This window comes from Citrus clementina, unplaced genomic scaffold, assembly GCF_000493195.1.
Source record: "Citrus clementina cultivar Clemenules unplaced genomic scaffold, Citrus_clementina_v1.0 scaffold_3, whole genome shotgun sequence".
Lineage (NCBI taxonomy): Eukaryota > Viridiplantae > Streptophyta > Magnoliopsida > Sapindales > Rutaceae > Citrus > Citrus x clementina.
Window position 1 is genome coordinate 30,414,246 of NW_006262339.1, and position 16,787 is coordinate 30,431,032.

The window sequence follows — 16,787 nt, forward strand, 5'->3', positions numbered from 1 at the left end:
ATTCAGCAGTACCACGCAAGTATCGAAGAATTCTCTTTGCAGCTAAAAGATGATCCTCTCTTGGACGCTCCATATATCTGCTGATGGAACTAACTGCATGCATTATATCAGGTCGAGTTGTCGTTAAGTACATCAAGCTTCCAACAATCTGTTTGTAAAGGGTACTATCAACTATTCTTCCTGCAGGATCCTTAACAAGCTTCAATCCTTTTTCAATTGGAGTAGTGACAGAGTTGCAGTTCTTCATTTGAAATCTTTCTAAGATCTCTTCCACATATTTCTTTTGACAAATAAAATTTCCAGCATCAGATTGTATGACTTCTAAGCCAAGAAAATAATGCAGCAAACCAAGATCAGTCATGTCAAATTCAAGCATAATGGATTCCTTGAATTTCTCAAACATTACTCTGTCATTTCCCGTGTAAATCAAATCATCTACATATAAGCATACCATAAGCATTTTCCCATCATCTCCAATTTTTATGTACAGAGTATGCTCATATGGGCATTTTCGAAAACCTTCCTTCAAGAAATAAGCATCTATATGACTATACCAAGCTCGGGGTGCTTGTTTTAGTCCATATAGAGCTTTTTTCAATTTATAGACTTTATGCTCACTGCCTAATTTCACATATCCAGGAGGTTGTTCGATAAATACCTCTTCTTGTAGCTCCCCATGCAAGAATGTTGATTTCACGTCCAGTTGAAAAACAGGCCATGAATTTTGTGCTGCAAGAGCAATAATCAATCTGATCGTTTCAAGTCTTGCAACGGGAGCAAATACTTCTTTATAATCCACGCCGAACTCTTGCTTGTAGCCTTTGGCGACTAGGCATGCCTTGTATTTATCAATTTCACCATTTTCCTTCAATTTTGTCTTGTAAACCCACTTGACTCCTATTGTCCTCTGCCCCATTGGAAGTTCAGTCAACTCCCAAGTATTATTTTTTTCAATGGCTGCAATTTCTTCGTCCATGGCTTTTAGCCATTTTTGTTCTTTGACAGCTTCTTTAAAAGTTGTAGGATCACATTCTGAAAACAAGGCAAAGTGTATGAGTGGATTCTCAAGAGTGTTAAATCCTGTTACCTTATAATTTGACATCCATGCAGGCCTTCTTCTATCACGTTGAGAACGTGAATCTGTGGCTTCAACTTGTTCATCAAGTTCATTTGTTGCTGGTGGAGTTTCTGCTGAGACTCTATTTTGCGGCAGGTCAGGAGCAGAGACTGTTGAAGGCTGAAGTTGCTGTGAATTTTCTTCAATTTCACCATCGAAATCTGCTGGAATTTGCTGCCCAACAGAACTGCATCTCCACATCCATGTCTTCTCTTCATAAAAAATGACATCACGACAAATGACAATTTTCTTGATGATGGGATAGGCCTTTGAATGATCACTAACACCAAGAAAAATGCACTTTACACCTTTGTCATCTAATTTTCTTCTTTTCTCATCTGGTACGTGGACATATGCTATACATCCAAATACTCGAAAGTGATCAACTGCCGGCTTACATCCACTCCATGCTTCTTCAGGAGTTATATTTTGAATAGCTATTGTGGGGCTTCTGTTCAAAATATAAACACTCTAAACAACTGCTTCAGGCCAAAAACTTTTGGGAAGACCACTCCTCTGCAGAAGGCTTCGTACCATATTAAGAATTGTACGATTTTTCCTCTCGCATACACCATTTTGTCGAGGTGTGTAGGCTGCTATCAATTGTCTTCTAATTCCATGATTTTCAAAAAAGCTTCCAAATTCTTGAGAGTTAAACTCTCCACCACGATCAGTACGCAATATTTTAATTTGGTTGTCAGCTTCTCTTTCAACTAGTGCTTTAAACATTTGAAAGGCTGTGAAAGCTTCCGATTTTTCTTGCAAGAAATAAACCCAGGTTTTTCGACTAAAATCATCAATAAATGAGATAAAATATTGTTTACCTCCATTTGATGTTGGCTTGATTGGCCCACATAAGTTAGAATGCACTAGCTCCAGCACTTTCTTTGCCCTCCGGGATTTTCCTTTTGGAAAAATATCTCGATGTTGCTTACTGACAATACACTCTTCGCAAAGCTGTGAAGGTTGCTCAAATTGTGGAAGGCCTACCACCATATTTTTCTGCTGCAAGGTCTTCAATCCACCAAAACTAAGATGCCCGTAACGAAAGTGCCATAACCATGCTGTATCTTTGAAATTTGCAACAAAACATGAGTGTGCAGTATGGTGAAGATACAATGGAAACATTCTGTTTGCCGTAATTTTCACTTGAGCAATTAAGCCCAATTTTTCATCGTGGATTCGGCAAACTCCTTCCTTGATAGAGATCTCATACCCCTTTTCTTGTAACTGGCCAACACTGAGAAGGTTAGTTTTCAGTTCAGGAACGAATAGAACATTTGAGATAGAATGAGAACTTTCCTTGGTTTGGATTGCAACCCTTCCTTTCCCCATGACAGAAACTGTGGAGTCATCACCAAATTTTATAGTATTTCAAAAAGTCTCATCCAAGTCAGAAAAAGCAGATTTATTCCCACACATATGATTGCTGCAACCGGTATCTAAGTACCATAGATTTTGGTGACTTTCCTCCTTTGTATGACATGCCATAAGAAGGGAAATTTCTTCTTCCTTCTTTTCTGCAAAGTTAGATTTCTCGCCACGATTCTTATTTAAATTAGTACGGCACTCGAAGCGGTAATGACCGTACTTCTAACAACGGAAGCATTTAACATTCGATTTGTCTTTAGACTTTGGTTTATGTCCTGTCGAATTCTGACCATCACAATCCTTTCCTTTTCCTTGAGAATCATCAACCTTTTCTTCTGATATGTTCTGCCCATTCTTGGCTTTCCAACCTCCTTTACCCCCTCCAGTTGGCTTGAGATTTGCTGCTGCCTGTAATGCCTGTTCTTCCTTATCCTGTCGGATTACTTTCTGCTCATGGACTAGCAAAGTGCTTTCCAATTCATCAATCGAAAGTGTGTCAATATCCCTTGATTCCTCAATCGCACAAACAATATAGTTAAATTTTGCCGTTAAAGATCGAAGAATCTTCTCAATTATGATAACATCCTCGAGCTACTCGCCATGAATTCGTCTCTTATTTGCGATTGCCATTGTCCTTGCAAAGTATGCTGAGACCAACTCTCCCATCTTCATTCGTAGAGATTCAAATTCAGCTCGAAGTGTCTGGAGGTGTACCCGTTTTGCCCTTGCTATCCCTTGGTACTTCTTTTTCAAGGAATCCCAAATTTGTTTGGAGGAGTCTTTGTTAAGAATTGTTTCCAAGATTGAGCGATCAATAGCTTGGAACAAGTGGTTCTTTGCCTTGAGATCCTTTAATCGTTGCCCTTCAAGCTCTATTTTCTGAGCATCCGTCAAAACAACACCGGCTGGTGGTTCAGTTATTCCAATTGAAACAACCTGCCAATACTCCTTGGACCTTAAGAAATTCTCCATCAACATGCTCCAATGGTCATAGTGACCATCAAAGCGGGGAATTGCAGGTTGAACAAAATTCTCAGAAGCCATGAATTTCTGCTGCTACAACACGAGTGAAAAAAGAGCCAAGTAAGCTGCTGTTACTAATTCTGTCAATTCCACTTTTCTAATTCAAGCTCTGATACCACTATTATAAGTGAATATGAAATAGTTCACTCAAAGCAAGGATAAATGGATGAAAGTACTACAGATTTTATTCACAATGAGGTTGCCTTTTATAGGCGTTACATGAACAAACTTAACGAAATAATAGCAGCCATTATTCAGCAAATATTGCAGCCACTTTCTAGTAACTCTAGCCTAAAAACTAGGTAAACACAATCTTGCAAATAACATTACCAACAAACTTCCTAAAGACTAGGACCATAAAAGCAACTTATTGACAAAAGGAAATTCCAACAATGCCGTCAATAGAAAGGGGAACGACATGGCAATGATCTCTATTTTCATTAAGCAGTCAAAGAGGAAGAAGATAGTTAGGGAGAGTTTTAAATAAAAAGATTGGCGGAGTAAAATCTCATTTAAACCCTATATTTTGAGATTAGTACTTATTTAGTCTTTATATTTTTAAAAATACCTCAAAACATCCTTGCCATTAAGTATTGACACCCCTTATTGTTAATTTTTGTTCTTTTTGACTTACTTTTATAATATTACCCTTGTACAATAATATTTCTTCTTTATTGGACATTAATAAAATGAAAATTAAATTATCAATTTAACCCAAAAACTAAATAAAAACAAAAAAATTATATTAATTTTTTTGAATACTCCATGAGGAGTTAATATATTAATTTTTGTTATTAATGTCCAAAAGATTAGTAATTAAATTTTTATTACAATATTTATTTTTTTTGACATAGCTTCCATAAAGATTAATATATATTTTCTTTTTATTTTATTTTATTTTTGGGGTTAAATTGACAATTTTTTTTTAATGTCCAAAAAAATAAACAATATTGTAAAAAGGGTAATATTGTAAAAGTAAGCAAAAAGGAATACAAAGTAATAACAGGGATGTCAATAATTTAACGGCATGGATGTTTTAAAGTATTTTTAACAATATAGGAATTAAACAAGCACTAACCTTAAAATATAGGGACTAAACGAACTTTTATCCAAAGATTGGCAATGCGCACCTTTCTATGTTCATAATAATAATATAAATAAATGTTCATTTAATTCCTATATTTTAAAAAATATCTCTAAACATCTTTACAGTTAAATATGTTATATTCTTATACTTAATTTTTTCCTTAACTTTTACAATAATATCCTTACAACAATATTCTTGACATCAATTAATTTATCTTTAAAATGTTAATTTTAATAGTTTAACCAATAATTATTTATTAGAAAATAACTAATAAATATCTGTGTGAAGGAACTAGTATTTTTTTTTAACCCATATAAAAATCTTGCTGATAATGATTATATTAGCAAACTAAGTAAGATTATAAAAAATTAATCCTGAAAGTAAAATAATAATCTAAAACTTAGGTAAATTTTTATGTTACTTTTTAAGGCTAATTTGATAAATATTATTTTTTTATTAACATCACTAAGAATATTGTTGTAAGAGTATTATCGTAAAAGAAAAGAAAAGGTAAAGGTAGAAGTGTAACATATTTATCAGTAGGAGTGTCTTGAGGTACTTTTTAAAAAATAGAGACTAAACGGTTACACTAGTAAAAAATATAAGGTCTAAATAAGTATTTACCCTAATACATAAATTTTATATGTGTACTGTTTGGTCCCCTATAAATTTTAATTATCTTATTTCATCCCTAATATTAAAACGGCAATAGGAAAAAAAAAATTATTGAAGGAAAAGTCAAGATGACATTTTAACAAACATATTAACTACTTATAATTTGTAGAGATCTCATATAGGAATTTGAAACTAGTGCTAGGCTGTTTTGAGCTGTGCTGAACTTTTTATAATTTTTTTCCACAAATATATTTATAGTATTGTACGGTTAAGATTTAACTAAATGCAGTTTCTTATTCAATAATTACTAATTACATTGTTACCAAAAGCTTAGTACTGAATCCAAATCCTTCACATAATTAAATTTTAATTGAAAAAAATTACATTCAGCATTCAATAATTTTTATTATCTTTACATTAATGTTTTAACACCAAGAGTTATAACATTAAATGAGCGAAAAATGTTCGTAATTTGAACAAATTGGTGAAAAAAATTAAGTGAATTGAGGCATAAAATGGAGTCCGATTATAATCTATACGTCATATTTTATTTGACATACGGAGTATGTAAATAATTATATCGGGGATCTTTTATTGGATTGTTGGAAAATAAACAAAGACGGACGCCCGGCCGGCCGGCTGTGCGCATCAAGATTGATTGATTTTAAAGCCAATTATGCTTAGATAGCTAAATATTTCAATAAGCTATAAGTGACAATTAAGTGTAGGGCCCAATATTGATCACCCCAAAGAATGGAGTTACAATGGAGGAAAAAAAATTTGAGTTGGTCAGGCCATGTCGTCATGACATTTTATTAATTATTCGAACAGTTGCCTCATTAAAAAGAAAAAAGAAAAAAGAAAATCATAATTCATAACATAGAAATTACAATCAGTAGTTCTTGTCATTATCTTTACGAGGGTTGGAATCTCTCAACGTGACTACGAAATTTTATCTTAATATTTTTTGTGTTTGGAACTGTACCCGAACTTCTATTGGCATTATTTGTTGACATTAATAAGTGACAGTGAAACATAATTTATTTTTTTCCAATAGATTGAGTCCTTGGATCGATTGGTAAATTTTTTCAAACTTTTTCATCGATGATCAATTTTCTCTTTTTTAATTTTTATAATTATAATTATTTTTAAAATTATTATTAATATTAGCAATAATTATTTTGAAATAAAATTAATAATCAAAATTACTGTAATGAATAATGACAATAATCAACTGAGATCATTTTATTAACTTTTAACAATTTATTCCGATTCTAAGATAAAGTAAACACGTCAATGACAATACAACTCATTCTGATTCTTATAGTTAAAGTAAACAATTTATTCTAATTCTGATTCCAACCCATTTCAATTACCATTTAATAAACACACTATTAATGTAGCAAAGCATATATTATTTTGTAATATAAATATAATTATTATCATGTAAAAATAAGTTTCTTAAGACAAGAGTAGAAAAATTATAACTTATTATAATGTTGAGTTCATTGATTTATAACTGGCCAAAATTAGAATCAAAATTTTTAATGACTATAGGGAGAATGTTCCTGTATAAAATATCACTGTACACTCAATATGTATCAATTTAGACTTTAGATAGACCCAAATTCTCATATTAGAAAATTGTAATGTAATAGTTCAAGAGAAAAAAAAAATTAATTTATTAAAGAGCAATCACAAAATACATATCCAGAAAAAGAAAAATAGATGAATATTTTCGTTCTAAAGTTTATTTAAAATCATGTGAGCACCATGTTGTGGATATACAGTTATGCCACGAGAAGGAGCATGTGCGTAAGTTGGAGAAAGCTGAAAAGAAAAGTTCTGCAGAATCATCGCCAAAGCCAATTTTACTTCCATCAATGCAAAGTTTTGCCCGATGCATATTCGAGGACCCCCACCAAATGGAAAGAATGACACTTCATTATTCTTTGCTGCCTTTGAAACTCCTTCAGAAAACCTATCCGGGTTAAATACCTTTGCATCATCACCCCAATATTCATGGTCATGATGAACTAGAATTATTGGCAATGAAAGCAGAACTCCAGGCGGTAGAATAAAGTCCCCTAGCTTCGTCTCCTCAACATTAGTTCGGAAAATGAAAGATACTGGTGAATATATTCTAAATACCTCATAAATAATTTTGCCAACCTGAAACATAGATAAAGAAATATTTAAATTAGGCAAACTTCAAAAAAATATGTTCTTTGTCTTGCGGTTATCCTACACCCATTGTGGAAGGGACCGGTAGTCATTTTATGAATATAATTAGAGGAACTCTGACCGCTGAAGTTATAGGATGAGACTATTTACTTTCTAAATTTCACTTCGTACACCTATTCATTAAACTTTAAAAATTATTTTCACTTTACTCACTTTGATAAATGCCAAAATAATCCTTAATCAAATTTCGTTCAATTGATAAATTTTTCATTCTCTCTTTACACCTATAAAAATATTTACCAATCCTAAAAAATTCCACTATATTAATTATTATTCACGGCCGGACAATCGAATAGGAGAAACATGTTGCCTCTGCTATAGGATTGGGCAGTCGATTCCCGTTTATTTCCCCCTCAAAATTCTAACCAAATCAAACCAAATACTGAACAGTTTGGTTTCAACAATTGTATACCAAACCTAAACCAAGTGGTCCAAATCTAGGAAAAATACAGTGAAAAGTTGAATAAACTGAACTAAACCAATATAAATTTTGGTTCAATTTGGATTACGTTTGGCCTGAAACCGAACCAAGAACAAAATTGTCTATCATGTCGGGGAGATTATGAAAGTTTTTCACATCATTTATGGAAATTGCTGGTCGTCAATTTTTAAGTGGAAGGGAAAATTTTGTTTTGTTCGAGGCCTCAATCCCATGAACACCAAACTTTTGAAGGCCAAATTAATTAAACTGTCTTGGGGCGTTTAAGGATAGAAATAGAAACGGTGTATACTATATAGGTATATTTTTAAAAAGAAATGTTTACTTACCATTTTCAACCGGTTTAGCTCATCAAATTTTGGTTCTTTGTTCCCGAGGACTTGAAAAACCTCTTGACGTGCACGTTCTTGCCAAATTGGATGCATACATAACATAATCAGTACCCATACAAGCAAAGATGCAGTAGTTTCCTGGCCAGCAAGATAGAACAGCTTACACTCTTCAATCACCTCTTCAATACTCATTCCAGATTCCTTCTCTTGAATTTCTTTGTAATTTGATTCCATTAATAGACCCAATAAGTCATCATTGCTTGCTTTACCGATTCTTAATGCTTCTTCTCTTTTTTTGATTATACCTTTCATCAGTCTTCGCATTTCATGATGGTTGGCTTTCAGTTTTCTATTCGGTTTGGTAGGCAAAAACCTACAAATTAATAAATAGTTCTAATCAGCTTGCAAAGTACACATTGAATATAATAGATGCAATAAATATTTGATAACACCTTAATCCCTCTTATCGGTCCTGTCAGCAATTTGTAAGTACTTCTATGAAATCGAGTGATCAGTTAAACTTGTTAATTACCTCCATCCTGGGATGTAATCAAACTGTGAAACTTCAATCAAAAGATGACTTTGTTCTCTTATGAGTTCAAAAATTTTCCTTCCATCGTCATAGTTGCTTCCGAATGCAGTCCGAGAAATCACATCAGCTGCTAAAGCTTGTATATGAGGCCAGATATCTAACTCAAATGATTCTTCATCTGAGGCAGCAATTTCAAATAATTTCCTTATCATGTGGTTACAACTTAAGTACATTTTCGGCAGCATATCCTACAAATAAAAAGAATATTTTCTATCAATGTAATACTCATGATATAGTAAAACTTGTATAGTGAAGATACATATTTTACTTGTTCTTTTTTTTTTAAAAAAAAGAATTGATTACAGAATGAGAGACCTTCAACTTATCTTGGTGGAAAGCTGGATTAGCAATCTTTCTAACTTTAGACCACTGCTCACCCTCATACATCACCATCCCATTCACTACCAGCTTGCTAAGTGAGTTTCCCTTGGGTTTTTGAAAAATATCATGCTTCAATAAAATTTCTCTTATCAACTTGGGATCTTGGACGTTTATGCTTGGTCTTGGACCCATCCACTTGAATGATTTTTTACCTGCACATGTAAGAACAATGCAATAATTATAATCCATTGAACAATTTATTTTAATATTGTGCTGAGAACCAGTTATGTATTATCAGTCGTTAATATCTATCCAGCGAAGCTTACCATATTTGCTTATGATATGATGATGGTAAGGCAGGATTCGAGGCACAATGTCATCGGAGAGGCTGATGGGTCTGGCTTTTGTTTCTTTTAACATCAGGGACATATCTTTCATGTCCCCATGAAATATTTTGTAGGAGTTTCCGGAGAAACCTTGCTGCCTAAGAAAATTCTCAAGCTTCTTTGGCTTTAGCCATGCCCAATTTAGTATCTTCCATGCACAATATGCTAGAATAATTGTGGCTAAAGCAGAGGAGAACGCCAAGGACATGACTGTTATCTGTTATAACATTGATCTCTATTTTCATTGAACAGACAAAGATAGAGGAAAAAGAGGGAGAATTCTATATATAAGATTGGCAAGTAACTATGTGACAACTACTGGCAATTAATTATATGACAATTAAGACAAAAATTGACAAGATTGAAATCTCTAAGTCACGTCTAAACTCGACATGTTGTCTATTTAAATAATTTTATCTATATCATTTTGTTGGAGTGTTGGCAACAAACAAGAAAAAGAAGGCCATATTTGGATTAATGACATTAACATTAAGCATTAAAAGGGACGCGCCAATGGGAAAAGCCGGCCGGCTATGCGTCACGCGTGTTGGCATGGGAGGCTGGCCTAGGACGTCAGGTCTTCGAACTTAAAAGATTAATCTGTTGGGTGGAGGAACCAATTTTTATTTAAAGCTATATAACTTTTCTTTACTACACAACTTAGGGATGGCTACATTTCCACGGATATGGGGCCCTGGTCAATTCAGTTCGAATATGAGCCCTGAAAAAGTTTTAGATTTAACAATTGGTCCATTTTGGGGATAAATTCAAGCTCCAAATATATTTCAGGTTTGGGTTCAGAGATTTTATCGGCCCCCGAATTTGAACCTGAAATATGGCTTTCTTAAAAAAAATCAAAATACATTTTAATTTAATCACATAATAATAATTTATAAAAAATATGTTTAATTAAATAATAGAAAAATATAACAAAAATAAAACCTTAGATTTAAACTCACGATGAGTTAATCACATCGCCACCTCCGTGTCTCCAATGCAGCTTCCCCCTTCCCAGTCATCGCGTCCAACACCAAAAGACCAAGCTTCGCGCTGTTCTCATTTCTCACTTTTCCATTTGGTGGTGTTGGATGTCAGAGCCTAGGCCATGAACGTCATAAGCTCTATTGGAATTAATATGGCCAACAAGTAGCTCTTGTCCTCCGATTACGCTTTCAACTTTGGTCTGTCTCTAATTTGATCTAATCTTATTTTTCAATTATAGAATTTATTATTATTTCATTACTTTCTACATAATTTCTTTCATCTCTTCATGGATCCGCAAGATTCATGCACTTTTCCATTTTTTTTTTAATGGAATTGGAATACAGCCCAAAGATTTAAAAAAAGGATAAACTTATGCTTCAAAATTTGTATATAATTATTATATTTTTCAAATATTTAAAATTATTAATTAAAAAAAAAAACTAAATAGAGATCGGGTTCTCGTTTTAATCCTCGATTAATTTGGGAACTATTGGGGGCATCCTCGAATTATCTCCAATTAAACCTTTTTCGAGTATGGCACGGGCTCAGGGATTGCCTCCAAACTAAATTTGGGGTAGGGGATCATGATCCCCACCGGAACCCTCCCCACTGCCATCACTACTCAACAGTGTGCATGATGACGGAGTTTGGGATTATTGGGTGGCTAATAAAATAATCTATTTCTGTTAAGCTAATAAAATAATCAACCAGACAAAAAAGTAAGTTGACATACCTAGTAAATTGAGTTGGTGAGTGTAAGACAAAAAAATATTGTCTACTGCCTTTTATTTATTTATTATTATTACTATTATTTACTATTAAATGAGTCCTTAGACGGATTGGCAATTTTTTCTAAATTTTGTCACCGATCAAAATCTCTTTTTTGATCATAAAATATTTAAAATTTTTAAGCACTTAGTTGGTCCTGCTTCGTTACACCAAGTAGTTTTCAGTGACATACTTTAGCAGATCATATGAGTTCAAATTGGAGAGAAACTACAGACTAAAAAATTTATTTGAGCTTTTACCTACCCCTCTTTTTGCATTGTTCGATAATGGCTGTATACCTTCGGCTATACCTATGCTCCTCCTTGGCATTTACACCACTGTTGGCTATATTTCGCAGTAGCTAAATATGGACTTCAAATGCGCACATATTTTTTTTTGGGAGCAGAACTAAGCTGCTGATCATTTACCTAACCTAGCTAGGATTGTCTTCTTGTTTCTTATTTATGTTATGTTGGGAAAGGCACTCTCATAAGTAGTTGCAAATTAAGTAAAAATAAATTTTTTTTTTCTCTTTGTGAATAAACCAACACAATACAAAGTAGTGGCGGACCCAAAAACTAAAATGAGGGGGGGCTTAATTCAAAATTTTTTATTTAACTTAGATTTTTTTAATGTTCACTTGAATACATATTAAGTCTTATAAACTCAAATTTTATTACTTTTTTAAATTCTAAATAATAATAATAAAAAATTATTATTTTTAAATGCGTGAAAATATTATTTTCCGAAGTAGTTTCCACAAAATATTTAAAAAATAAAATAATGTGGCTAATGAAATTTGAACCAAGGTTTTGAAACCATTAAATAACACTCTTACCATTGAACTACAAGTCTTCTAATATATGAAAAATGTATCCAAACTTTTTTATCTAACTTTTTCAGAAGGGGCTTGGGGTACATTTAAAAGAAAACTTAAAGGCCCCTGGGCCTTAATTGGGTCCGCCCATGATACAAAGTAATAAATCAACTACAAGAAACACATATTTTTATGTGTAAAACCTAAAACGGAAAAAACTACAGGATCGCAGTTCGATATATTCTTCCAATACATTAATGGAATTACAACACAAATTCTTCTTTAGATAATATTAGAGACTAATAACATCAAGAATCTTAACATTCTTGGCTTACAATAACAGTCTAATATTTATCTCTCTAATAAATGGATATCTCAAATAATAGCCAACGAGATAATAAAATAAAAATTAAGACCAGTGAGATTGTAGAGGGTGATGATAGGAACTTACAATCCAAATTTAAGAAAAAAAAAATTAAAATCACCTTCCAATCGTCTAATCAAAAATTGAAATCTTAACCGCCAAATTTAATATCACGCCACTGTTCTCGCCCTCTCTTTTCTTCACTTGTCTTTTGCGATTTGATATTAGGTCAGCCGCTTGCTTAGGGGTGGCAAAAATACTTGCCCGGTTCGGACTTGGACTGCACCCATGTGTTGTGGGCTGGGTATTTATGAAGCTGGGCCGATCTTGGGCGTCGCTTGATAAACCCGGAGCCCGGCTCAGAACCCGAATTTTATTACAAAATATTATAAAATATATATTATTTTAAATATTTATTTTTATTTGACTAATTTATTACACATATATAAAATTTTAAATACTTAAAGTTTATATTTTCATGTTAAATTTTATTGAAATAAATTTAAAACTTATAAAATTACCAAAAAATATACACATATAATATTAAACAATATAAAATCCAAGTACCCGGATTAAAACGTGGCCCAGACATATAGAAATTGCATCCGGGCCGGGTCTGGGCATTGCGATACCCGGACCCAGCCCAAGGTTTTGCTAACCCTACGCTTGCTTTATGCTCTTATTAAAGTCACGTGATTCCAAAGCTAAATTTCATAAAAAATTTCATATAAGTTCAAAATTTAATAATAATTACAAACCAAATAAACCTATTTAAACTTTAGATATTTTGATCCACTAAAATGAGATAAACCCTACAATTTATTTAGTGGGATTGTCCGCCAAATTTTATTCGTAAAATAAGTAATATTTGAAGATACTTGGGATAGTCCAAGTATACTTTTTTAATAAATTTTTCATATTTATATATATTTCATTAGATTTTGTTTTAAAAAAAGGTAGCATCGGCCACGATAGCAGGGTTTTGAACTCTTTTTTTTTTTTTAATGCCTTGAGAAAATCTATGAGGATTGAATGCAAGTAACTCGTATGGAATCTTACTTACCTTCATCACTGATAACAAATCCTCCATTAATCATCTCTTCAATACTCATTCCAATCTCCTTCTCTTGAATTTCTTCGTGATTTCATTTTACTAATAATATAACCAAAAAGGTCATCATTGCTAGCTACTGGCTTCTCTAACTCTCAGTGCCTATATATAGCTCTTCTATTTTATTTATAATATTTATACCTCTCAACACTTACCAGTTCTTGCATCTCATTATGATGGAAAATTTACAAAAATGACCACAAAATTTATGCGTTTTTTAACTTTAACCCCCCAAATTTTTTCTATCAACATTAGCCAAATCCCAAAATTGAGGACGAAATTACTCTCATCATTCTCACATTTCTCTCAACATAATTCCTCCCCCTCTCACCAAAATCTCATCACCGGAATCTTGTATACATCGTCGGCGGTGTAGATCGGTAGCGGAGGAAGTTGTCGGTGGCTGAAACAAGCTAAATTACATTGAAAATCTTCGGAGATCTCCAAAATCAAGGACAAAAATTGGAAACCCTATGCGAGTTATTGAAAACCCAACATTGTTGTATTTTTTTATTGTTGTTGTTGTTGTGTTGTGTTGGTTGCATTAGTGATGGATTGAGTATTTGGGCTGTTGTTGCTGTTTAATGGCGATGGTGGGTGAGATGCATGTGGGAAAGGGAAGGGAAAGGGAAGTGAAAGGAAAGGTTGTAGTGCATACCGCGCACGCGGCTAGCGTATCTCGCGCGGCTGATGTTGGTGTTTAATGGTGATGGTGGGTGAGATGCATGTGGGAAAGGGAAGGGAAAGGGAAGTGAAAGGAAAGGTTGTAGTGTATACCGCGCGCGCGGCTAGCATATCTCGCACGCGCGAGGCCTCGTTTGTCGCACGCGAGATATGTGCAGGACATGCCCATCCGCGCACACATCTCGCGTGCGACAGGTACGACCTCGCTCGCGCGGGATGCGCCTATTACGTGCTTCTGGCGTGCGATAGGCCCATCCGCGCACGAGATACAATGCGCACGCCGGATGCTCCGATCGCACGTGAGATGCACGCGCCAGCCTCTGCGTGCGAGCTGTGTACCAGTCTGCTCTCATCTCGCGCACGACAGGCCTCGCCCTTGGTGCATGTCGCACTAAGAGGTGCTGCCTCTTGGTGCATGTCGCACTAAGAGGTGCTGCCTCTTGGTGCATGTCGCACTAAGAGGTGCTGCCTCTTGGTGCGACAGGCACCCTCGTCACACCATGAAGCAACACCTCTTGGTGCGACAACAACACCTTTTTTTTTGTTGCTTTTGTTGATAATTTATTAACATGTAATATTTTTAACTTGTACCAGATAAATGGGCAAATAAAAAATAGCATTGCATAATCCACTCGGACCGAGTAAAGAACCGGGAATGATGAAGATACCTTATGATGATCACTTTCCTGGGCATATCACGAGTATGTGCAAATTAGATGTCGTTGTTAATGCCATCCGGGAAAAAGGTGTTAAAGCAACAATTGAAATTGTTCAAAGATAATATATTTGGGCATTTCCTCTAATGCCAAATCTATCCATTCATTGGTGTAATTGTTCATAATATATTGCTTCGACAAGTGTCCCACGGCACTGGAAATGAAAAAGATGAGTTATGGTTTCAAGTTTGGCGCGGGTTCTTCCTAGTGCGCGTACGGTGATTCTTTGTTTGGCCGCTCGTACACGGAGAGCAAGTTTCACATGCTTCTGTTATGTTATTATGGTTTGAAACCCAAAATTAGTTTAATATATTCATCTCCTCAAACCGATAGGCCGCAGATGGCTATGGTCCGAACGCTGATGCTAGCTACGATACGAATACTGAAGCTGGTAATGATGACGAGCGCGCCCCCATGTCGTTGTACAATCTCTATGGGGACATAAATGGTGACAGTGTACAGATATTCACAGAGGCACCACCCGACATTAGTAAGTTTGGACGTCCGTACAAACCGTCATATATCTTTGGCAGTCCTTACATCATTCTTCCTGACAAGAGAGTTAAAAATATCAGGCCTTTACCCGCACTCAAAATTACGGACTATAAGGTTGATGAAAGATCGAGTGTGGATATGAATCCGCTTAGGGGACTAGAAGATTCAAGTCTATGTGAGGAGTTTGATCAATGGTTTGCTGGCAAAATTTCTGTGGATCGGCCAGTCCAACAGTCCCAAATTTTTTTTTAAATACTCGTGGGTAATGCTTCGATAGGGTGGATTGGTGACGAGGTAAGTGTGCTTAATAGTCAAAACATTACAATATTGTTCATCTTTCCGCTGGCATGAATTCTGTTCTAAATTTACTTGGTTTAATCCCTCAACAGCATATTCACACATTTTACCGCTTGATCAGCGAGAAGTAACGGTAGTTTCCAAATGCATTACCACAGTGCGTCATGCAGATGGATACATATTTTTGGGCATGTTTACAAACTCTAAAATCATTAACTATAATTTCGACGTTTTAAATATCCCGAAATCTTATTAATTTCTTACTCATCATGCAATAGGTGTTCCTAAATCAATTATGGAACAATGGTAGTTGTGATGTCCATTCATTATAATATGGCAACAACTTGAACAGATATATAGATGGGCGGAAAGATATCATGTCCAAACCGTTTACGGACGTCGATGTGGTAAGAATTGTCACTCAATCTTATGGTAGTTGCGTATAAAATATGATAATTTAACATTTTATTTATGTAGATATTCATCCATATGAATTTGGGCGGCGATCATTGGGTACTAACTAGAGTGGACCTTCGTGTGAAGAGGGTGTGGATTTACGACTCGTTGGTTATCTTTCGCGATGACAAAACATATTTGCGTAAATTCAAGCCTCTTCAGGTCGTCTTCCCTCAATGGCTTCAAGATGTTGGATTCTACAACATCCGCCCTGAGCTGCAGAGTGCGAACCCTTGGAAAGTAAAAATTGTTAAGGATGTGCCTCAATAAGAACCTGGAAGTGGTGATTGCGGCGTATTTATATTGATGTTTACAATGTATTTGATGTTCGGGCTCAAATTTGATTTTGATGGTAGCCACGGGCATTACTTCAGGAAGAAAATTGCTGTAGATATATTTACGAGCGATATTGCCTTGTAAGTCATTTTATTGTGTTCAGATTTGATATATGGATGTAGATTATTCTAATGGATATAAACTTTTGATATATTCATATGTTTAGCTATAAGTAATTGTTGATCTACTTTAGTACTTATTATGCAAATGAACATAAAATAAAATACCTCAT

General features: G+C 34.5%; 1 protein-coding gene across 1 annotated transcript; it reads right to left on the reverse strand.

The window, feature by feature from the left end:
- Positions 1-6,956: 6,956 nt before the first annotated feature.
- On the reverse strand, positions 6,957-9,765 carry LOC18049526 (cytochrome P450 CYP72A219). The gene is made up of 5 exons (XM_006442253.2): positions 9,468-9,765; positions 9,136-9,353; positions 8,761-9,008; positions 8,226-8,601; positions 6,957-7,385 (listed from the first exon to the last, which is right to left on the reverse strand). The coding sequence occupies exons 1-5, from the start codon at positions 9,733-9,735 to the stop codon at positions 6,957-6,959; spliced, it is 1,539 nt and encodes a 512-aa protein (XP_006442316.1). The 5' UTR covers positions 9,736-9,765.
- Positions 9,766-16,787: the final 7,022 nt, after the last annotated feature.

Excerpts from the sequence above, each read along its gene's own strand:
- LOC18049526 (XM_006442253.2), bottom strand. The coding sequence starts at position 9,735 with ATGTCCTTGGCGTTCTCCTCTGCTTTAGCCACAATTATTCTAGCATAT. Across the intron at positions 9,354-9,467 it reads TCATATCATAAGCAAATATG|GTAAAAAATCATTCAAGTGG; the intron begins GTAAGCTTCGCT and ends TTACATGTGCAG. Across the intron at positions 7,386-8,225 it reads AGCTAAACCGGTTGAAAATG|GTTGGCAAAATTATTTATGA; the intron begins GTAAGTAAACAT and ends TCTATGTTTCAG.